The 24,589-nt window shown below is 39.8% G+C and overlaps 1 protein-coding gene across 2 annotated transcripts in view; it reads left to right on the forward strand.

The window, feature by feature from the left end:
* LOC139730563 (coatomer subunit zeta-1-like) overlaps positions 1–24,589 on the forward strand; it is a 112,489-nt gene that overhangs the window by 21,858 nt on the left and 66,042 nt on the right. For both annotated transcript variants that reach the window (XM_071641414.1, XM_071641415.1), the window contains exon 4: positions 10,163–10,310. In XM_071641414.1, the coding sequence (XP_071497515.1) occupies positions 10,163–10,310 (148 nt within the window). The remainder of the gene's footprint in view (positions 1–10,162; positions 10,311–24,589) is intronic.

Consider the following 24,589-nt stretch of genomic DNA (forward strand, 5'->3'; position numbering starts at 1 on the left):
ATCCAATTGAACCTAGTTCTAGGAAAGTGAACATTCAGCACATTTGTGTCAAACCTGTCATTTTGATATTTTGCCAATTGTGTGAAACTGTCATCACACATTGTCAAGACATTGTACTATACACCTATTAGGAGAACCATGCATTATGGCGGAGGCATATCAGTCGCCGTAGCGATATATCTAGTTTTTTCTAACTTTATTTCTCACGTTATTAGTATTTCTCTCTTATTGACAAATCACTCCATATTCTCCAAGTTTTCTTTCCCTGTCTTTGTCTCACTGTTTCTTTTGCTTTCTGCTGTTTAGTGTGCTTCAGTAGTTTTTGGTCATCTTTTGCATCTCAAATTCATATTCTTTTTTCTTCTACCTTTTTCCTCCCTCCCCATTCTCTCTCCTTGTCTTTACATGTCTGTCATTATTGCACTCTAGCTGTGTCCTTCTCTCATTGTGTTTGGTGTCTGTTGCTTTCCCCCACTCTCCCCCTTTACTTCCTCTTTAAAGAAGGGAGACCCCTGGTGTGGTTTTGCCAGTCCCCTATTCCCCCGGTTTGGTACAGTCCAAGGGACGGGCAGTCGAGTGTGAAAAGGCAGAGTTCATTTGGGCTTCCGGGGGGGATTGGATGCATGACATGTTTTTGATTTCCCCCTCTTCCTTCCTGCTACTGGAGCTCCAAATGGGAGAGGGGGAGGGGGAGGGAGGGGTTCTCACCCCATTTGATATAGTCTTGTGTAGTGGATCACATCCTCTCATTCTCAAAAAGAGCAGATTTCCACCTCAGAGCCCCACCATTTCGCCATCTTTCTTTCTTTCCCTTTCTTTCTTGTTTGATCCAGCACAATGACTCTGAGATAAGTTGAACATGTTGTCACGCCCGTTTCACTCTCATGGGTTCCTCCCACTGCATGTGGAGCTCATTATCCAGCTGGTCAGGTGTAGAATGCCATATTTCCAGATATCACAAATGACTGTGCCCCGGCCTAGTTCTCAGACCATGAAAATGGCACTTCATGACTTCGAGGTTCAAGCCCCCAGCATGCAACGCTGTGCTTTCTTTCTGAGAAATATTATACAAGCTGTTATTTTCGCGTAAAGATATTTTCGCGAATGAGGGGGTCACAGACATTTTCGCAGGACATTTTCGCGATTTTGACACCGACGCTATCATAAGTGAACTAATGCCTGGTAATAGTTTAAGATATTTTCGCATGTTGTTAAATTCGCGGTCCAACAGTGATTCGCAAAATTCGCGAAAATGACAGCTTATACAGTAGGCCTTAGGCATCACTAGTCAAGTTATGCTAACGCGATATAATGTGATATCTGGACAGCTTTTGGAAGCATGGACTACCTGTCTTGTATTCGTGAATCTGTGAATTATATCGTTGCCGACATCAAGCGTTGTCTTCAACCCTCTGTGTACCACGTTTATTTCCTGTTCATAGGTATAAGTGTGAAATTTGTGAGCATTTAAACCACTGGCACAGAAAGGCTTAAAGACCCAGGAGTGTGCGAAGACTATTTGATGGAAGGGTTAACCCGATTGTATTGATTTCCATTTACTGCCCATTGGGGTACGTTCGAAAAACAGCAACAAGAGCAGGCCTGCCAGAATAGAATTTCCCATCAGCAAACACAAAATGTATGTGCACTGAAGCGTAGTCTTATCAGTGATGTTAAATGCATGCTGACATTCTTCAAATGTGTATGTACTACGTATAAAGCTGTATACAATTTTTTTTTTTGGGGGGGGATTTTTTTTATTCTTAATGTTTCATTTGGGTGGGCTACATCATCCATTAAACAATGAAAACTTTTGTGATGAAGCATCATTATAGCAATTGTGTCCGTCTCTCACAAGATATGTTTTACTGGTAAGAAAACAACAACAACAAAATAACTCCAGAATATGTAGATGTACTATGGGGCAAAGACACCTAGCTTTTAGAGATGTTTGGATGGGAATTCAAAAAAAAAAAAAGAGGAAACTCATTAAGAAGAGCAGGTCATTCTTTAAATTCTGACTGAAACAGAATTAAGTGAGTGACTATTTGTATAGGAGAAAGGAAACAGCATAAGTTCACAGGAGAAAGAAAAAAATAATGACCCAAGCTGAATATGTATCATCTTTTTTTTTTAATGGCAAATGTTAGATATTAGTACCTTGCATTGGTTGTAAAGTCACTTTGAATGATACTTTGAAGATTTCTTACAAACCTTATGTATTGGGAGGATTAGTTTTTAATTTCTTTTGATGGAACAGTTCAGTATTTTTAGAACCTTACCCCATTTTGTACCTGTGGAACTTTGTAGACATGAAATTGGAATGCTTGGAATCGAATTCTGTAGTTTCAAATACCCCAAACCCCACACGTGCCTTAATAGAACCAAGTGTTCCTCACTCATCACTCGCTTATAGAGAGATGTTTCAATAGAACGGAATCCCTATTTATGGTTCCCCGGGAGCTAAATTCTGCCGAAACGGTCGCTAGAGGCGATCCCCGGGCGAGTGTCTCGGGGACGCCAACGAAGCTTGCACTCCTCCGCTCCAGGGTCCCCCGGTCAAACTTGTGAGTCACCCTCTCCTCCTCCTCCTTTACAGGGCGAGCATAGTTATGGGTTAGAGGGTGCTTCAGCAATAGAACCAAGCTGTCATTTTTGTGTCAGTAACAGTGAAAACAATTACTTCAAATGTATGTCGTTAATTTTCAGATTGTGATATTATTTATTCAGCATTTTGGCACAAATTAGCATTGAAAATGTGGAAATAGGTTGGAGCTGCAATTTCAATGACAATCTAGTTGGCCGTTATTTTTCAGGTAGACTGCTGTCAATCAATATGCCACCATAAGCCTTTGAAAAGTTGGAAATAGGTTGGAGGTAGTTGGCTGCTTTTTGTGTGTGTGTGTGTGTGTGTGTGTGTGGGACTGTTGTCAATTGATATACCAAAATCTATTTATAAGCCTTGAGGATGTAACTTCAAATCAAATGCTTTATAATTGCCTTTGTAATTGACTGTAGAAAGCTGTTCCCATTTAACTCGTTGAGGACGGACTGATTTTGCTACAACACACATTTCCCATAGACACCTGCCCGAGTATACTCAGGACTCGTCCTCAATGGGTTAAAACCTTTCTGGAACTCAAACTAGCCGACCTAGGATTTCATGGAAATGCTATAGTACAATGCACACAACTTCTCAAAACACTTTTCAGTTGACAGGAAATTTGTTGTTACCTCTGCCATGTGTGGCTGTGTTTTTACTGGCATTTGTTAATTTGTTTATCTGGACAGCGATAGCACTTCAAGAGAGTTACAACCGAATTTGGATGACGTTTTCGGGCTAGGTCCAATGTGGTAAAACAAACAAGACTATGTTTTGGCGGTGAGCCTTATCATGATTCGGTTCCAGTAGTTTCCTTTACGTGCGCTGGTTTGTGCCCTGTTTTGTGCCATTAATGACCTTCAGGTCTTGGCAAATTTTTGACCTCTCTCATGGCTTCTACTTCTGCAACTGAATTATCAACTTTTACTCAACAATTGCTAAAAACTTTTTCTTTCAAACTTACCCAATTTAGCACTTGATAACTTATTCAGTGAAACTTACCAAATATTCTTGATAATGTGACTTGAAAAGGGCATTTTGTGTATCATAGGAGCAAGTAGTAATTTGGAGCCAATTATTGTGGACATGTTTGTCTGGACCAACTCTCCGTTGAAGGGTAAGGTTCACAGTTTTAATAGGAGAGCTTTAAAATATGACACCATTTGCTCTCCTTTGGGAAACTTATGACAGAACTGCATTAACAGTTATGAATCATGAACGACCTTGTCAGGGAAGTGATAGGGACAGAGATAGTGGTAATGTGAGATTTTATTAGTTTACAGGCAACATGCAATATATTGGTAATGCAGGGCTGCACACTAACCCATTTTTTCTACTGGTCCAAACTGTCTCTTCGACCAGTAGGTATCCAGTTTTTTCCATTTTTGACTGGTCCATTCCTGAAAAAGTCACTGGTCCAACAGTGAATTTTACTGGCCAGGGACTGTCGGACCAGTGCCAGTTTGCAGTGTTAGGCAATGTCATCTAGTGGCCCACTGGTACACATTACCATAAGTATCTGCTCTATTCCAAGCAGAATATTACTCGGAATTTGTGTAACATGTATTGACCACAAACATTGCAAAGGATGACCCATATATGACTGACTCAATTCTAGAACTGTCACAGCTGCTCACATTATGTAATGGATAAGTGCAAACAACAACTATACTCCTTGTTGTACAATGAGGTATATCAGTCTACAAAATTGAGTAATTGCTCTCATAAATCCCCAAACTGGATGTATGTTTTATGTACACAGTTTATACAGTATCATATATCATGTTTTATTAATCGCCACTGGACTTGATGAATACCACACACATGATTGAGTCACGATGTCGAATGTTTCTTTGTCTAACATTGTGCGGCACAATGTGCCTGTTGATACCATTTGCTGACTATTGCTAGTCACCTAGCAAACCACAAAGGGTTGGCAATATTTGCTCATTTTTCGTTGAATGTTTCAATGTCTTTGATGAATAAATTTCCTTGCACTTGGTTATGTCTGTGCAGTACTCCAAGCACTTCAGGTCAGGCACAGTTGATGTCAAAAATCTTACATTACTGACTAGGTTTACAGATGATGTGGTTTTTAAGAGATTTTTATCAGGCTTGTTTAGAGAGCTGTTGATTAGACAATCCTGGGAAGGAGAACGTTTGAAATGCATGACATCACTTGTAGAACAATTCGTCCAGCTAGTCTTAAATGCATGCACATTATATGCATCAAAGATAATCAAAGACACTTGTGTGTACGTGTAGATTTTGACTGTCTTGGAATAATGGGAATAGAAAATGTGAAATTTAGAGCTTGAGACAAATTGCAATATTGATGTTATCTTTGAAAACCCGCCCCTTTAATTCTGAGTGGGTGGATTAATGTCACCCTGTGTGCTTTAGACTTTCCTAGAAACCGCAGAGATGTAGCACCATTGGGGGGGGGGGGGGGGGGGGAGGAGGGGAAGGGTAGCATCATTTGGTGCTGTGCATCAAGGGCCTTGTTTTACCAGGTCTGTTTCTGCTTCCAATATTATATCCTGACAAAATTTAAAGGTCAGATCATTGTTGTAGTGATTAATGCACTGAATTTAGACTTACATGCTTTAATAGATGATCCCAACAGGATATTTGGTTGCACTAGGAGCCTCAACATTGCTGAAAACCACAGAAAACAAACACTGTCGATGAAAGGGGAGAAAAATGCTTGTGTGTAAAGGGCCTGGGAATTATTGTGATTGCCAGTTACCATATATACTTGTTGAGTGTTTATTTCAAACATGATGATGCTGTGTAGCTAGGCATGCTCTTGGGGAGTAGGAGAGGGGAGGAGGGGGGGGGGGGGGGCTGGTGGAGAGGGGGGCAAAAGAGAGGAATGAATTCATTTCCCGCCCTTTTTTCCAGGGTTCTTTTTCCCCCGATCCCAGCCTGGCTGTTCCCCAGTCAGCCATGTCTCCTTCCTCCAAGATAAGTTTTAAACTTGACTTCTTGAAAGGGAATAGTCTGACAGAGTCCCCCGCCTCTGGTTATCACTCCGGATTCGCGACATCAAACCGAGATTAAACTTACATATATATATATATGTAATGTATTCAAACCCTTTTTGTACTCACATGCCCCCCTCCCCCCAATCAGAAACCCAAAACACAAGTAGAGATTTTTTTTTCCTCCTCAGGGGCCGCGTGACACACAGGTAAATTATGAAGATCCCAGATCAAACAGGTAGAGTCAGTTTAGGTGCGATATGACCAGAATCTAGAAGGAATCGTTGGATTTACAGACACTTCTCTTGACTTCAAATTGTTGCTACTTCACTTTACTACATCCATGTTTGTGTTGGGAAATGTCATCACCGCGTGAGCACTCAAAAATTTAGGCGGATATCGTGTGGTCTGTGGTGATAACTAATGCTTTAAAAGAAAGTTTTTACTAACAAAATGAAATCCAATAGGTACCTCAGCTCCCAGAGGAACCAAAATGTAAAAATAACCCCTGAAAATTCAACCAAAAGAAAAATTTCCTCATAAAGACTTTTGTTGACCTTGTTGTATGCATGATTGTATTTTTGTTTTGGTCTTTACTAACCCAACAGATTGAGTGGGAGGGTTAATAAAGAAGAAGAGGATGATATGGACCCTGGATTTTCAGGGGTGATATTTTTTTTTCTCTCAAATAGCATTTTGAATGTGTGGGACTGCACTGATACCAAGAGAAATAAAGGGAATTTTAGAATGTGAAGGTCCTGGGGCCTATACAATATCGAAAGATAAGTTTCCCATATAACTTTACAAACTCTAACGCCAAGCTACCATATCCTATGAAGTATTTTGACCTGTTAACCCAAATAGGAAACTTTCATGTGTTATAGAGAATTCAGTTGAAATCAGTGAAAGCTGTTCATTGCCTTGTTTTTGTTTTCAAGTGTTTTTCAGGCATATGAAGTTCACTTGACAACTCCTGAATACAAAAAAAAAAAAAAGTAAGATGAGATATAGTGAGTGTGCACAATATACTTCATTTCCTAATAGCCAGTCACTGGAGTACAACATTGTTGAAAGCATTATATGCCTTTAACCCAATAGGAAACTTCCGTACATCAGTACTTAGTAGAGTTCAGCAAACGTCATTTTTATGCCTCGTTAAAAAAAAAAAGAGCAAATGAATTATGTTCTTTTAAGAAGTAAATATGACAATATGTAATGTGAGATATGATAATTGTGCACAATATACCCTCTAAGAGTTCATAATAATTGGTGAAAAGTTAGTGGAGTGCAAAATTTGATGAAAGAAATGGTGACCTTAACCAACTTACCTCGGTCAGTGAGAAGCAATTGACTGCACACATGTAATAGGAGTTGTATAGGGAAAAGAAATGGCCGGCTTCAGGGCTAGAATTTCTGTTTTCAGGAAACCACAAACACTTGGAGGGGAAAGGTAACATTACACCTTGCATTTGCCTCTCTGAGAAGCGCATAAATCATATCAGGGGATGTTGCCTAGCTGCTCATTAACCGCTTCTTTCTCGTTCCGCCTCCTACTTTTATACTTCATATAGTAACGATGAAAATAGTGAGAACTTAAAACACATCAACTCTGCTGGTTAAGATGAACAAGGCTTACCAAGAAATTATCTACACTCAGCTACACTATTAGAAATGAATAAATTAGATGAAAATTAATGAATGAACATATGAATAGATAGATAAATAAATAGATAGATAGATAAATAAATAAATAAATAAATAAATAAATAAATAAATAAAGAATGAATCTGTGCAGTGGTAAGGTTGCAGAATTTACCAGTATGCCTTCATGCAGATCTTTGAAGATTGCACAGATGAAATATTTCAAATTTGTGTTGGAAGTTCATTTCAAGGTTAAGATCTTGCATGAGCTGAGGCTCTAATACACCTTCCTCCCACCTCAAACCCCCCCCCCCCCCAAAAAAAGAACAACCAAATAAAAACACACAAACTAAGGATTCCTGTTATTATAATCTGATTTTAAAGCATCATTGAACTATTTGTACAGGTGTGTATGTGTCATTAGTCTTTGTGAAGGCCATAATGAAACAGCAGAATGCAAGTGGACATTTTAAGACAAAGACTTGACCATAGGCTATAGTGCACCTCTGCGTAGTGCTTAAGCCATTCCCTCCAAGATTCTTAAAATCTCTGTAGACTTTGCACATAAAGCACCTGATTCCCATGGGCAATGGGTTAATTTAGTATTCAATAAGGGTTAGGCATGGAGGAAACTGAGTGAAATTCAAATTATGTTTAAGTCAGAATGCAAAGATTTAATCGTTGCTGGTTTTTCTTTATGAGAAAGAGAGAGGGAAAAAAAGTCTCATCTTGTTTCAGACATCTGATTGTGACTGTATGTAATCTTTCAATATAATCTGTCAAGTGTGTAAAAAAAAGGCAAAAGCAGTGACGACTTCGACGCGGCAGGTGTGTAATGAGCGGCCTAATATCGGGGCCGTTCCGAAGAGAGGAGAAAATCGGCATGAAAATGTCAGGGGGACGTCTGTCAGCAGTCGCCAAATTGGTTCTGGGCAAGACAGGATGGGGTTTAGCGATAAGAGCAAACCATGGAAAGGCACCCCTGGTCTCCGGACACCTTAGGAAAACCCAGGACGGTATATGTAGCGGGGTGTAATGAGGGAGCTTCGGGGCCAGACAACGGTGGCATCTAAATATGTCCCCCGTTTGCGGTGATGAGGATGCTGAGTTTAGTTTGAGCTTCTCTCTTCAGTCCATCTTCCCCTATAATATCTACTTCTTTCTTTCTCCTCATTCTCCCTTTGTCATCCAATCTCTGCCCTCTTCTCCTCCTTTTACGAAAAATATTTGCATACTTCCATTCCCAGGAAACCGTATTCTTTTTAAAAATAGGTGTAGGTACCCGGTATGTGCTGACCTTTATTGCAGGCAGTTTTGTGAAGTACTGTAAAACATGATATATTCGTGGCACGAAATTTTCGCGAATTGGAGCCGACGGCCTTTTTCGTGGCAAGAAATTTTCGTGAATTGCCTCTTGTGTTCAATGCATATAGTGTAGATAAGAAATTTCGCATGCATTTTAATTTCGCGAATCTTGGCGCTTGCGAAATTCGCGAAATTAAAATGCACACGAACATTTCTCGTTTTACAGTATTAGGTCATGAGATGATTGGTCTCCATGAAACTTTCAACCTCGCGCAACTGTTCCAATTACATTTTGTTAGTCTAGTTTGTCTTTTTATCATTACTTAATTCTCACGGCTGTACTAAGTTTGAATGAAAAATCTCCACAATAAGATATGTTATACTGTATAAGCTGTTATTTTCGTGTACAGATATTTTCGTAAATGAAGCGGTCAGGGACATTTCCGCAAGATGTTGTTTTCATGAATTGACACCAAGGCTGTCGTAAGTGCACTATTACCCTAGCGCAATGCAACATTTTCGCATATTGTTATTTTCGTGGTCCAACAGTGATTTGCGAAATTAATGAAAATTAAGCTCTAAAAAATAGCAGCTTATACAATAGGTCAGTAAGCATTTTGTTAGACTTTGTGGATGTACGGTAACAGTCAATCAGAATGTGGATGTTTTTTTTTTTCTATTATTGACACAAGTACATACAATGTAATCACGATTACTGAAATGCGTACACCATACTATTACACCTCTTTACAGTAGAAGATTGAGTGCACTTTGTTAGAATTAGGATATTTCATCACTCAGTTCTATGGTTTTGTGCTGTACAATTGTATGTCATTAATTTGATTTCTACAATTCATTGTATTTCATAAATTATAATGAAAACCTCTCTTATTTCTGTCACTGATCATATTTTCATCGCTGGTAAGGTTTGAGAAGTGGAAGGCAAGAGCTACATCACAGTTTTAGGATGCAGTGATATGCAACATGCATCCTTTCACTGCCAAGTTCATTTCATGCAAATCAAACAGTTTTGACCATGTCGATAATATCATTCATATGCATCATATGCCTCTTGTATACTTGATTCATTTTAGTGAAGATAATTGAAGACCTGAATATAAGAACGACCCAAGTCCAATTTTTGGCCAAATTCAGTTTGACATGGGAAATTGTAGCTTATGCATGGACTCGTCTTGTGTATAAATGATAAATCCTAATTACCCCCGGAAGTGCCTGAAATTAATGAGTGAAATCTTATATGAATGTAAGAATGACCCAAATTTTTACATTCATATTATAGCGCCCTCTCTCATCGCTTCTCTCATCTCATATAGCAGCCTATATTGTATATGATTCAAAGAACGACCCAAGTCCATATGATTCAAAGAACGACCCAAGTCCATCACACAAAATGGCCTCTCCACAATTAATGTAAATGTTAATTGTCATAATAATATATGTTCTAATTTGTATATACAATGTTGCCTTCCCATCACAGTTAAATAGAATATTATTGGACAAACAAAAAAGATATGAAGTTTTTTTAAGTTTACTCGAAATGGCCTTCCATGGACTTGGGTCGTTCTTATATTCAGATACTCAATTCTTATCTCAATTTTCTTCTCTGCAGCTGAAATTATCATGCTGGACGGGATGACCATCGTCTACAGAAGCAACGTCGATCTCTACTTCTACGTGATTGGCGGGTCGACGGAAAACGAGCTCATCCTCGTCAGTGTGCTGAACTGTCTCTACGACACCGTCAGCCAGATCCTAAGGTCGGTATCTGTCAACACATCGCTGTGCTTCAATCACAGTGCAGCTTGGTGACGGTTGACTTTTCGCAAACATTCCTGGATGTCGACATCACTTTAATAGTATAAAAAGGACCGGACGAAGGGAACCAAGATCACCAAGCTCAGAATCTTCTGCCAGAAAAGAATTAATGAATGAAAATATGAAAGGGACCTCTCAGAATGCTATCTTAGATATAGTCCTGATCAGTTGGATTTATAGCACTAGTCTAAGAGAGTTTATAGAGAACAGTATCCTGCTTCAAGAGATGCTGTGTGCTATCATAGCAATCACCAACCTGATTGTAGTAAACCTACCTGTGCTCATAGCTGAAAACTTTACCTTGTTTTAGGTACTGTGACAAAATGTAAAGCTCACAGGATGTAAATAGATAGATAGATAGATAGATAGATAGATAAATAGATAAATAGATAGATAGATAGATAGATAGATAGATAGATAAATGATAGATAGACATAGAAATATGGATAGGTATAGAAAGAGATGAGGAAAAACATAGATAGAAAGATCAATAACAAAGATAGGTATGTGTAGATAGATAAATAGTGAGCATGTCTGCCAGCTATCATATCTTGGGGGAGGGGGAGGGGGGTAGGAAAATTAGAAGCTCTATTCAATTTTGTTCATATGTTTTTATGAACGCCTGGCAAGTGTGATATATGGGAGATGAATATTCCTAAATGTGCAATTTTCATCGAGTTCAATCTTTGTCCTTGAATCTCGGGATTAATAGCTATGAGGTAGATAAAATCATAATGGAATGATATAGAACAAATAGGTAGATAGATTGATAGATATATGGAGAGACAGACAGACAGACAGACAGACAGAGAGTAAGAGGGAGGAAAGAAAGAAGGAGGAAGAGAGAGTGAGAGGAGATGAAAAGGAAGATCAAGGAATGATGGATGACACATACAGCCATTCTTTATACTTCATGCTCCAAAATATTCTGTGCCATTCCTTTCCCAAGTCTCTGCACCAGGGGTTCACTTTTGCACCCCATTCCCCTCTCGATCCGTCCGCCCTGCCGACCGGTCCCACGTGTGCAACCGTGCCTGCTTTTTATAGACCGCAGACAGGTAGTGAGCAAGGGGGTCTGGTTTCACAGGTGATTTGCCGCCGCACATGGTTCCATTTCCAGACTACACGGCCCTCTGTAATTGACATCCTCTCAGTGGCAAATGTGATTTTGAGCCGCTCCGACTCCCCGGGTCCACGCAGAGGGGCCCAGAAAAAGCCTGTCTGGGACTGGCAAAACGCATCTCTGGCTCTGATCTATTTCTTACTTCTGACAAAGGCATGTCCTGCTCTTGTAATATTTGAGAGACATCCCCAGTCCAGGGAAAGGTGGTTGTTCTTTGGCTGCGACAATATCGCCTCATTTAAAGCGCTGCATGTGCTGCCATCATTTTGCAACCATATCTTTAATATAGATGTGTTCAGAAGATCTTGTTGGGGTAGCATTTTGTGTGTTTATGTCTGTCTGTTTGTGAGTCTATATGTATGTTGTACATGTGTATGACAGTTGTTGTGTGTGTGTGTGTGTGTGTGTGTGTTTGCATATGTAAGAAATAACAGTCCACTTCCTTCTTCGAAGACATTTGCATCATGTGGAATATAATCCAAGGTCTTAATTGAACCTCCTCTCCCCCCCCCCCCCCCCCCTTGCAGGTCTAAGATTTGCCACTACATAAAAAGATTCTCATAGAGTATCCCAGATACAGTACCCCTTTTATATCAGTTCCTTTCTTCCACAACATTTTAATAGCAGAACGACAGAAGAGAGAGGAAACATCTTGCCCATTAGACCAGGCCATCAGCAAGAGGTATTGATAGCCCCGAAGAAGAGCTGGCCTTACACGAGTGGGACCTCTGACACTCCCCCCCCCCTTCCCCCCTTCCTTTTTGCTCTTGTCCCCCCTTAGATTCTTTCTTAGATACAACTTCTAGTAGATGCTCATTGTATCTCTGGTCTGACCATTTAAATCAAAAAGCCCTCCGTTCCCTCCCACCCACCTTTCCCCCTTCCCCCTCTGTCCCCCTACGGAGGACACGATGATACCTTTCGTATCGGATTTCGTGCTCCAATCCCTGTACTGCTTTTCCGCCAATTACAAATGACAACAGACAGAGCAAAGAGTTCCTTGCCCTCCCGAGTTTGCCAGTCGCAACGAAAGACAGACGGGTCCAGACACACCGAGACAGGACAGACTCTCGCAGGCATCCGCATACAGCTTCGTGAATATCAAACGACAGATTCACCGGGGTTGCAACGAGGCCAGGTGCTACATTGAGTTCCAGTTGATTTTCAATAAGTAGGCTGGTTATTGTATGCAGATTCAGATCTTGTTAAGTCGGCATGTTGCTAGGCAACAGAAATTTCTGTAATGCACGTTTTTAATCCGCCTTCCTGGTGTCATAACCCCAGGAGAGGAGGACGAATAAAGAAGACACTAATACTGCAAGTTGAAAGTAATACTAGTTCTCTAAACTCTTAGAATTCTTTCCTAAAAGTAAGGATGGTGCAAGAAATTGTGTTGTATCTGCTTGACAAAGATCCTCTCATAAAGATCAATCTTGGATGTACAGTACAAATTGTATATCGCAGCAATAGATCTGAAAAGGCTGAACAACTAGTCATTAGCATTATGATAGTGATGAGTATTGTGCTGCGGCTCATGTGAATGCCACCACCCCCTCTCCCCACCTCCAACATCAACACCTCTTCTTGATTATCGCCGTGCTGTAACCCCCCGGTGATGGTGATGCGTGGATTCCCAGGTACATCGCTGATGCTTCCTGCCCAAATTCTCCCTGCGGCAGACGGTGATCTGCCTAGTGGTGCGGCAGTGCTAGCACTAGCAGCGACAGTCGTCACTTGGTCAGGAAAGCGTTGAATCTTTCAAGCTTAGCAGGCCGCTGTGTCCTGGACATCTTCTTCCCTTGACCAGTCCTGTCCAATTTGCCAAGTGACCCTGTGAAAATGCTCTTAGTCCCTTGACCTGCTGACCTGCTGAAATCCCGATCCCCAGACACAGAGTGATAATCTTTTTGATTATGATGTACGAGCAGCTTTTCCCATGTGAACACATGGTGATGTGTACTAGTTATTTAGTTGCAATAGTTGTCCTTAGTCCCTTGTGGTGTGCTGATGAAACATGACATGTTTCTTGACTCAGTGAAGTTACTGGAAATTTGGTGATATACAGGTATTGATGGAATCCCTAAAGAATCAATCTTGATCAAATCCAGCTCTTGTCTGCACTGCACAAGTGCCTCCAAATAATCATGCTTATACAGGACTGTATGAAAAGTATTTATTTTTTTTGAAAAAAAAAAATCTTACTGGGAGTGAAATTCACAATGTGATCCTGATCAAGTTATTTGCTGTATTTTTGTCTGTTCCCACTGTCAAAGAATGTTGATTTTCTAATCACAATTGTAATAATAGTGATAACTTAGGTAAGGTGGAATCCAGTTATTGTCAGTATATACAAATAGGTTGTCTGAGATTATAATAGAGGTAAGCCCCAAAAATGTTGATACGTAGTAAACAGTCACTGCCGAATTAACTAACCTGTGAAAATGCGTCTTGCTCCAGACAAGGTTTGTGTCCCAGTTCAGCACTTAACATAAAAGTTGTTTTCCGTTTTATATCAGCTGTCCAGTGCCTCGACCATGTGACCAAATGCTTACTAGTATCTGATACTAACATTGTAGAACTCTGTTGAAAAACATTGTATGAACTTTTGATGACCCACTTGTGTAAAGTTACTGGGAGAATGCTCATAAGGCCCAAACAAACCATGGTGACCTTAATGCAATAAAAAGTTTCGGCAAACCTTTTTTTTTTTTCAAAACAAGGACGGCACACCCCAGCACTCTCTGTATGTTTGACGTCTTTCTCCGGGGGGCTTGCACCAGCGAATCGCTCTCCGCGACAAATCGCTCTCCTGTAATCTCCCGTCGAAAGGAAATCGTTAATTACTCCTTTCTCATACCATTAAGAATTCTCTCCCAGAGCCAACGATGACATAGAATGCTCCTAATTAAGATACGCCGTGCAGTTCCAATACGTGGGACTAATTATATCATTTGTCAACAAGTCCCAGTTTCTAGATTGAAATGTAAGAGAATAGAGAGGCATTTCTTTCTCTCTCCCTCTTTTATTTTTGCCTCTTTTTCTCTCTCTGCCTGTTTCCCCCCCCCCCCCCCATTTCTACCCCTCCACCTCTCACCCATAGCTACTGCCACGTTTAAGTTGTATAGCTTTTCGGGCAATCGCTTTCACAAGTTATTTGTTTAAAGGAGTGAAACCGTGTTCTAGATCTTGAATGTTTGTTTGTGATGGGTGAGTCAGTGAGGAAAAACAAACAACTGAAACCGTCCTGATTTTTTGATGGACGAGATTATTGGATTAGTGTCTGCCGTGGGCTGACAGATGCATTGCCGATACGAGAGAGATTCTTGAATTCTGATTCTTGAATTGCCTATCCCGCCCCCCAAGTTGTGCTTGCTGATTTTACATTTAAAGCTGATTTGTACAGGGGTATTCCTTGCAGCATATGCATCTATAGAGACTGAGCTTCCTTCTGAAATTAATGGTTTTTGAAATTTGATTATTGCAATGTGACGTGAAAACCCTAATTCGTGTGTGCATGGACAAAAAAAGAATTGTGTGTTTTTTTTGCGTTCCTGCGAAAATCAATCCTGCATGACTTTTTTTTTAAATTCTCGCAATAATTTGCCCTGCACAGTGTGTATTAATATCTACGGAGACATTGTCAATCTTTATAATCTCGTAATGCAACTCCCCACAGTAGGTCTGCTAACTCAAATGCCCGAGGTCGCATTTGAGTTAGCGAGGTCACGCTCAGATGACTTTTGATTTATTTTGTTGAAATTTTTGCCATAATTCGTCCTGCACAGTGATGTGTATGGCGGTAAGTAAATGAGTTTTGCATTGTGAATGCAGCTTATGATATTTTAAAGCAATTGCACTTTTATACATAGTACTGACCATTGTAATACCAGAATGTATGGATGTAGGCATATCTGAAGACGTCATGGTGCTGATGTCTTGCCTCTGATGAGCAATGGAACAAACTCTATGACAATTTTAATACTGGAGTATCATATTTTAGCCTCAATTGAAGAGCCCGTAATTACAGGCAACAATAACGGTCTTTTTCGCGGCATGAAATTTTCATGAATTGTCACTGGCATTCAATGCATGTAGTGTAGAAAAGAACTTTTGTGTGCATTTTAATTTTGCAATTCTTGGCTCCCACAAAATTTGCGAAATCAAAATGCACGCAAACATTCGTGGTTTTACACCATTCATTTTAGTGGCAGAGTGAACTTGATTTGAGTATGATATTGAATTTTTCTAAACTTTAAGAGCTTCTCAGATACTCTGTGCAAGAGGTTTAACTTGAATGCAAACATTGGTGAAGGAAAATAGTGAATTTACGGATATGATCATTGTGCATTTACAGCGATTCAATGTCGGTAGTATGTCATAGTCCCACTCATACAATGTTGAGGGATGTGATGGATGCTGTCATATTGTATGCCTCTCTGCTTTCCAACAACTCCCCCCCCCCCCCCCCCACCTTCCCCACTCCACTTTCCCAACTACTAGCCTGAGTTGTGGCGGCGAGAAATGGTTAATTTGTAGGAGGAAATTTGCAGAAATTGCCCAGGAGGTTCTGCCTCTTTGTGAGTGGCTCTAGAAAAAGGCTGGGAGAACGGGTGCTGTGAATTTTGCTTTTTAAAGTCGGCTGAACGTGCACTCTCACAGAATCTAGCACATTTTCTTTGTTGGTCTGTTTGCTTCTTCTAAAAACCAGTTGGACTAAAGAGCAATACTTTCACAGTAAAGTTTCTAGTGAAATCTCTGTTGTAGTAGAAGAAGCAGGAGATCTAGAGAGAGAAAAAGAAGAAGAATACTTCTCAAGAATATTTCTGTATTTCTTTATATGTGACCACCCAGCTCAAAAGCCACAAAAAGTTTCAGGTTAAGATTATCTGTAATTGGCCAAAATATGTCGTTTGAGTTGACTGACTCAAATTTTTAAAGTTTGTCTTATGTGGAAGAGTAAACTTTTCTCTGCTTACCTTCAAAACTTGGCGGCTAAAATGAAACCGAAATCAAGAATTTTTCAGACACGTAATAGGACATGCTTTCATTGATACCTCTGCACAGTTCACCTGAGTGACCCTAATCTTTAAGTCCTCTTTTCCTCCTTTTCAATGAAACTGCACCTTGTGACTCCCTTTTATTTCAACCACTTTTTGAGTGGGTTAGGATGGTTCAAAAATTATGAATCATTTTAAAGCGTAGAGCTTACTCTTTCAGTCTATGTAGAAAAGTGGAAATTCATTTTGGCCTACTAGTACTTTTTGTGGGTTTTGTGCTGGGCGGTCACATTATTGACTAAGATATGGTGTATGTGGCACACTATCCATTCACATCCGTTTGTTATGAGTTTAAGCTGTAGGAGCTAATACCTGATCGCTTTCAGTTTTCTGATAGTGAATATCATTGACTCGAAATAAGGAGTGAATGGTTGTGACACTGCCACATAACCCACCAAACTGTCACATGGATTGATTTCCAGCTGGCATAAAAATATGCATTTTGGTGTCAACTTTACGAATTTTAGAATACTGTAAAAGTGGATATTTTCGCGTGAGTAATTTTTTGCGTTTGGCTGGGTAAGATGGATTTCGAGTGTTTTTAATTCCGCGGAATCAGGGCATTAACCCGTTGAGAACGGACTGATTTTGCTACAACACGCATTTCCCATAGACACCTGCCCGAGTGACTAGACTCGGGACTCGTCCTCAACGGGTTAACTACTGGAACATATGGCATGCAAAAATATTTGCATGCTTTTATTTTCACGCTAGCGTTTGGTTGCGCAAAATGTGTGAAAATTTCCACTTTTACAGTCGGTCTTTTCTATGTTTTCATGAAGATTTACTGGTGCCCCATTTTTTTTTACATCTGAATTTCATGTTTGGCAGCATGAAATCTAGTGCATAGCATTTTATTAGAATGACTCAGTGCATTTAAATATTATACCCTTATTTCAAACTCCCCTTATCAAAAGGAACAGGTTTATCTGAGATTTTCCACTCTTTGTTTCAGTGGGTTAGGAGCATCCTACTGTATTATAATGAGTCCATACAGTATGATTTAAAACAAAGCTGAGAATAGCCTGAGAATTTCTGAGGTGTCTTTTGTCTTTAAAGAAAGGATTGTGATATTTGCTTTGCACAGTGGTTTCTTGAAATCACCATGTATGCATCTTTAATAGTGTAACGCAAAGGTTCCCCAACTTCTCATTCAGCAGGCTTTCCCCAAACCTGCTAAAGTTTTGTTTTCTGCTCCACGAAATTACTCACTTTCGGTGCGAAATAACTGTTTGTGAAGCACGGAAGGAGTTAAGCAGTTTTTGCGGTGATTGAGAATGAGTGATGAATCATGTACACACAGTGCTTGGTGTCATCTTCAATCAGCTTTGTTCATCATTTCAGTCGAAATATGCGTGTTTGAGAATTTTTGACGACTCCTGTCCTTGAGAATTTCACAGGTGCCCACCCATGGCAAAGACAATGTGGATTATTTGTCAGCAAACAGAAGTGGCTCACCGCTTTTCGATTGCCTGGTTCCTCCATGTGATTGGCTCCGCAAAAAGGTGGGGCTAACAGCTCTCATAGTCCCGACGATGATACACAACAGCCCCCTGGCCCACTTTACTTTTAATAAGTATGCTACCCTTTCCACCAGATGTGGTGAAGTCAACATAGTCATTGCCAGACTACCATATATGCCATATATTCTACGGTTGTATTAGTGTCTGACAAATAATGCAGTATTTGGTGCGCTTGGGTACCAAACAAAGAATCCGACATTATGTAGAAATATTCATTCATTTTTTTTATTTTTTTTTTTGCACTGTACCCTGGGTACCATAAACAGGGTGAAGGTAATTTTTGGTGCTTTGTGCAAGAAAATTCTGTTGTGTTTATAGTGATGTTAACAGAACAATAAATGAATGCTAATACATTTAGATAAGTCCCATGATGAAATCAATTCTATTTCTCTGTTTCATTATGGCACCAAACATAATGCTATGGTCCTGCCCCTATGATGGTGGCATTATGAACAGTTCTCAAACAAAATAACCAGATATGGGCTGAGTTTGTGGATTAAAATCATCCCTTTCTGAATTACATAGTACTGTGGAAAATTAGAGCAATTTTATTTGGGAAAAGATTATGTAAAATTCAAAATCATCATAATCAATAATGTAATTATGGTTAACAGGTCATAACTGGGATTAATTGGCATTTGGATCGTTAATTGTCAATTTCTAAAATTTAGCCACAATGGTAGCAGTGTGTTTCTGTAAATCATGCGAACATGAAATGGTGCTATACACTGCTGAAACCCAAGGTATGACTCTACCCTGGATTATATCGTGCCGTATACATCAAATTCTTCAAGTTGCCTGATGTATTTGTGAGATCAGCAACATGCCAAAATATTTGTCGCCCTCTACACGAAGTCAATGTGTATTTCTCCAAGGCAGGATATTGCTAACTTAACTTCTTGAAAAAAGGGATTTCTACGTAAATGTAACATTTTGTCACTGTGGCTCTAGATCTAAAATTAACCCCTTGAGGACTAGTTTTGAGTTGTACTCTGGCAGATGTCTATGAGAAATGTGTGTCTTAGCAAAATCAGCTTGTCGTCAATGGGTAAACCAGTTGTAAAAGTGTCCTGCAAGTCCTTTAATTAGCAAACTCTGTGGCATACACAGCGTCTTTTCCTACCACAGAGCAGATGCAGCACCGGGCAGACCGAACTATCGTCAGGCTCGTGAGATGGGTACAAGAAAAGAAAAAAAAATGAAAACCTTCAATGAAGTTTAGCCTCACCAATGCATATAAAGCAAATGACCAATAAGTGGGCTTTATGTCTCTGAATATTCATAAGGTTAAGTAGTTCACTCTGCACAGACTGTTGTGATTATGAATATTCCTGTACTCTTGTTTGGCAAGGAGGGAATAGTGAAGTACTTGCATTACACAAAAACTCTGCTGTCTTGTTAAAGCGATTGCAATTTGGAACTATGAGTTATGTACCACAAGGTTCAAAAAGGTTTGTTGTGAAATTGCTATCCTTTACAGAAATGATTTGCCTAACATGTTAAATTTTGATGAATTTCCAAAAGTCTGTCATGTCCTCACCTTAGAAAAAGTATGGCCACTCTCAATGAAGTGATCTTGTTCTTGTTTTGGTATCCTCTCCATTAAAAAAAAGGAATTATAGTAATGATTTGAAAAAGAATTTCCCTAACAAGTAAGAATGCTTCATTGTAGCCTACAGGGAAGTTTGTAGTGAGGTAAGTTTGCATGAAGTTTATTAGAATTTTGTTTCATTGAATACTCAGACTATTTTTCAGTACATTTCAACTGCAGCGTTCCATTGCTGAATGTCGGGTTTGTCTTTGAGAGTATTGGAGAGGGATGCATCTTTAAGCTTTTTTCGGGGGGGGGGGGGGGGATGTAGGATCTATTGTATGCCCTTGTTCTAATTTCTTCAAAACTGTGCCTGGATAGTAAAACAGGAAGGAGATAAATTAGACCGAAGGAAGGGAAAAACAAAGATTGCGAGACTGTTATTAAAGGATTTTACTTCCGTGGTTCTCTTTAAGTAACAAAAGAAACATAATAGAAGCTGGTATTCTTCTCTTTTCCTCAATATATATCTCCTACCTTCTCATTCCTCTATTTCACTTTGTATTGATCACTCTCTTTCTCTCTCTCTCTCTCTCTCTCTCTCATTCTCTTACTCTCTGCCTCCTTGCTACATCCATACCACTATCTATCCATTTATCTCTGTTGCTATCTTTGTATTTCTCTCTCGTCCTTTCGTTGATTATGATGACACGTTCAGGGGGCATAATTCTGCGTCTGATCCCTTAACGCCGTGATTTCGCCCACAAGTCGGCCTAATCACTCTTTAGCTCTCAATCGGGAGAGAGAGAACTTGGGGGCTTAGTTCGATTGCCCCGTTCTTGTCTTGCGGCAATTATCGGGAGCGCGATGTCGCCCTTCTTGTGCCAATCATCGCGTTAGCCCCATCGTCCTCGGTTCTCGCCCAGACACAATTGGGTTTGACAAGAGTCAATGGCCGGAGAAGCTCAGATCTCTTGCATCCTTGATGACACCACGCGTCATGCATTGACCTGCAATAGGAATCTTAACGTATTTCTGTGAAGTCTTTCAATTAAAAAAAAACCAACAACAAGAATCTTCTGAAGAATCTTAAAGAAGTGACTGCACGATGAAGAAATCACAAGGATTGTGCTTGTTGCTAGAGACTTACTTTAATTAAAAGAATGGAACAAACCAAGTTGGTCTTCTGATTGGGCTGCTTATGAAGTTAATCTGTGTCAAGTGGTTGTTACCAAGATTTTTCTGCATTTTTTTTTTCCCCAATAGGAAGCATGCAGAATCCATTATGTATAGTGAAACCAACACATGAATCCACAGGAGAGAGAAATGAACTCTGTTATGCATAAATTTACATGTTCATCCGCTCACAAAAACACAATGAGGAGACACACTTAAAAAAAAAAAAAGAGAAAGATCATTTCCACCTAACAAATCGTAACCTTAATGTATTTTTCTTTTTTGTGTTCCAAGTACAGAAAGTTGTAGGCATTGTCCTCAAAATGGTATTGCCTTCTGTGCTTCTCCACAAATCATGCCCATCATATTTGTTTGAATTTTGATAACATGTGACAGTTTGCCGCGTAGCACAAAACTTTCTGTTCTGAGACACGTTGCTGCAATATCCTGGCCCGTGAAACCGAACTGCATTTTCCTCCACCAGCGATCAGGGCTGCTGCGAATACGGAGGAGAATTGGGTCGTGTCCAATACACGAGAACTGGGCCAATGTGCCCTCCCTGTCTTATTGGGCAAATCCTAAGGGCTTGGGCTGGTCCTGGGTTGGGTCCTAAACTCATGAAGGGGTGAATGGTGTAAGTTTACTCAAGGAAAGGCAAACTGGATCATTATATCATTCAGCTCATTTACCTTTTTTTTTTTTCCTCCTTTGCAGTTGGATTGCGTTACAAAGCACCCTCTTAGCCTTCTCTTCTATGGCTGTAACTGAGTTGCCAGTTTTGTGTTGGGATTTGAAATCCCTACAATCCTGCAGATTTGTGAATAGGTGTTAGCTATGGTCATGCCTGCTGTTTTTCTGAATATGACACAAATTCACACCACCTCTCCCCCCCTAAAAAAAAAATAGAAAAAAGATGAAATAAGAAATAGTAATATTATGTATTTTCTTTTGGTTCATCATGAAAAAATTCTTGGTACTTAGTAGAACAAGCATTCGTAACCAATGCCAATATCAGACTATTGATTGAAGGGTGTACACATTAATGTGTTTATTAATTCATTCTTCATAGTAAGAATAGTGAATAATACTCAGCCAAAAAAAATTCCCATGATTAAAATTATATATATATATATGTATATATATATATTGTGAATAGAAAAGGGTAGTGTTTAAACATGTAAACAGAATTTTATATTGTGTTGATAATTGTTACGTTTGAGATGACTGTAACAGTCTTTGTACTTGGCGCAACTGTCTGCAATCCATATGGAGAATATGAAAAGTCTGCGGCTGATGACTCTTTGTTCAGAAACATTGTATCATACCTCAATCCGTGTCTGCTGTGTTTCGCCTTGAATATTTTGTGCCTTTGTGTTACTGAAGTGAAATCAAACCTAGTGGTAAAGAGACATCTGTGCAACTTGTAGACACTTTGAAGAATGACAGATTTGCAAGTTCTCCGGACATATGGGTTACTGAACTAAAAGCCAGTAATTCAGGGTTGACCACACTGCTGTGTGGTGGAAGATTTGTAGGTTGTTTCCTGTGAATTACAAATTTAAGTATGCTTGGTCTTAAGGCTTTGCAGAGAGAGAATAGCAAGAACATAGTTTGCAAGCAATAGACGTATGTTTGTGAGGAGACTCTCATTCCTGACTACCTAAGGATCTACATAATTGAAGATAATGTGCACTTTGGATAATGGGGCAAAAGTAGTTCTTGCTCCTAATGAACAAGGATGTTTCATGTACTGTACTTGTGAATGGGATTGCGGTTAGCAGTTCCATTTTGCACCAAATCCCGCTTTAGTGCAATGGTCTCAACGCTAGATGACATCTTCGGACCATGTCATAAAGAGGTTTGCAAGTGGATATGAAAGTTGCAATTGTTGCAGTTAACTATCATGGCAACAACGTGCATACTTATAAGTAATTGGTTGTTTTCTAGTACTGCCGCCATGGTGATAAGGATTATTGCAATAAATGTGCATCTCTATTTGAAATGAGCGTGTGTTATCAATATGAAATGAATCATGTTGCAGCAGAAGTCACCTGACTGTTTTTTATGTCACATGCTCTGAGATGTCAAAGTGTTCCTCTTATCCCTTCGTCTGTTTGTTTGTTTGTATCTTTGCTTGGTTGGTTGGTTGGTTAGTTCTTCAGCTATCTTGGTAAGATGAACAAAGTCTGCTTTACCAGGTCAGTGTTGTTTTGGAACCATGAATTGGGTGGGTACTGCGACATGTCTGCGGCATGAGCTGTCGTTGTAAACTTGAAACAAAGTCATAAGGTCCATGATCCCATCATGTTCTCGCAGATGAGACATCCTACCTTTAATGCTTGGAACATCCTATCAGTCATCCTCGTCCTAGGTGCCCCCAGTCACCCCCTCCGGCAAAGCGTGTGGCTCAAAGCTGTACCGTCATCGGGTCAATTGAGGTTGTGTCTATGGTCAGACAGCTGTAGACTGAACAACCTAGATCTTCAGGTCTAATTAGCCGGCTGGCAGGTTGAAACTTTTGTCAATCGGTTGAACCATGACGCGAGTAAGCCTGAGCTGGAGTTGTTTGTTTGGCGTCACTTCATTTATGTTAGAGAGTGTGTGTGTATGTGTGTATGTGTGTTTGTGTGTTTGTGAAATAGCTCCAAGTGACTATCACTTTTTATCCTTTTTTTGACATGGTATAAAAAAGAATATAAAGATTTAACCAAGAAAAAAAAAAAAGAGGCATTGCTATTTCCACTGGAAGAAAAAAAGTGCAAGGGAAGAAGTCCTTGACGTTTAAAAAAGGGGTTTTGGATGGCAGCGACTGATAAGCCATTCACGGCAAGGCAGAAGTCATTCGGATTAGCCAAACACCTTTGAAGTCCTGCGAACAGGGGTCCGCGGCACCGCCCCAGTGGGGCTCAGGAAACCAGGTGAGAATTATGAGTAATACAGGTGTGCAACGGTCGCGATGACTTGGAGGAAAGAAACTCGGGGAAAGGAGATGGAGTCAGCTTCAGGGGGGGGGGGGGAGGCAGGGATGAGAGGTTATGATGGAGGAATATGGGAAGATTGAGAACATGCAGGTATGCAACTACAGTGTACTCCCGCTATAACGAACATGGTTATAACGAAATTCCGGATTCCGGTTACAACAAAGTAAAAATTAGGGCCGCAACGTTATCCACTCCGTGATTTGTTATTGTTTATTTGTTCGGTTATTATAAGAAAACTGTGGGTCTTGAAGACTTCATTATAACAGGAGTCCACTATATTTCTTTTTAGTAAGTATGGACACATACACACATCTATATATATTAGATATGTATGTAATCAATTATATATGTTTCTATAAGCAATATCTTTCTATTACAGTAATGGAAAGATATAAAAATTGTGATAGTTATGATATTTTGAAGCATAGTCAGTTCCAAAATGAAGATCATAAGGAACAAAAACTCCCAGAGATTGTGAAAGGCAAGACTAAAGAAGGATGAAATATGGTAGTTCACCAAAACATTCATGTAGCCACAAGTGTGGGCTATGATGTAGTAGAATCTGTTTCTTCTTTTCAAATATCAGACACATTCATATTCCTGTAATTTATGTTGTAGGGTTTGGTCATTGCCAGATCAAGTTTGACCCATATTAGAGGAAGCTGCGTAAATGAAAGTATATTACTAAAAATATGTCTCTTAAGATTACAGGAGTAATGAAGCATCATTTGAATCAATCAACGCCCCCCTCATACAATGGTTTCTGAAATGTGCATCACTAGCCAAAGACGATCTGAATTACATTGATAGTGTAATTCGCACAAAATTTG

The sequence above is a fragment of the Diadema antillarum genome, unplaced genomic scaffold (genome assembly GCF_040938485.1).
Source record: "Diadema antillarum isolate AM-2024a unplaced genomic scaffold, OU_Dant_1.0 seq00000321_RagTag, whole genome shotgun sequence".
Taxonomy (NCBI): Eukaryota; Metazoa; Echinodermata; class Echinoidea; order Diadematoida; family Diadematidae; genus Diadema; species Diadema antillarum.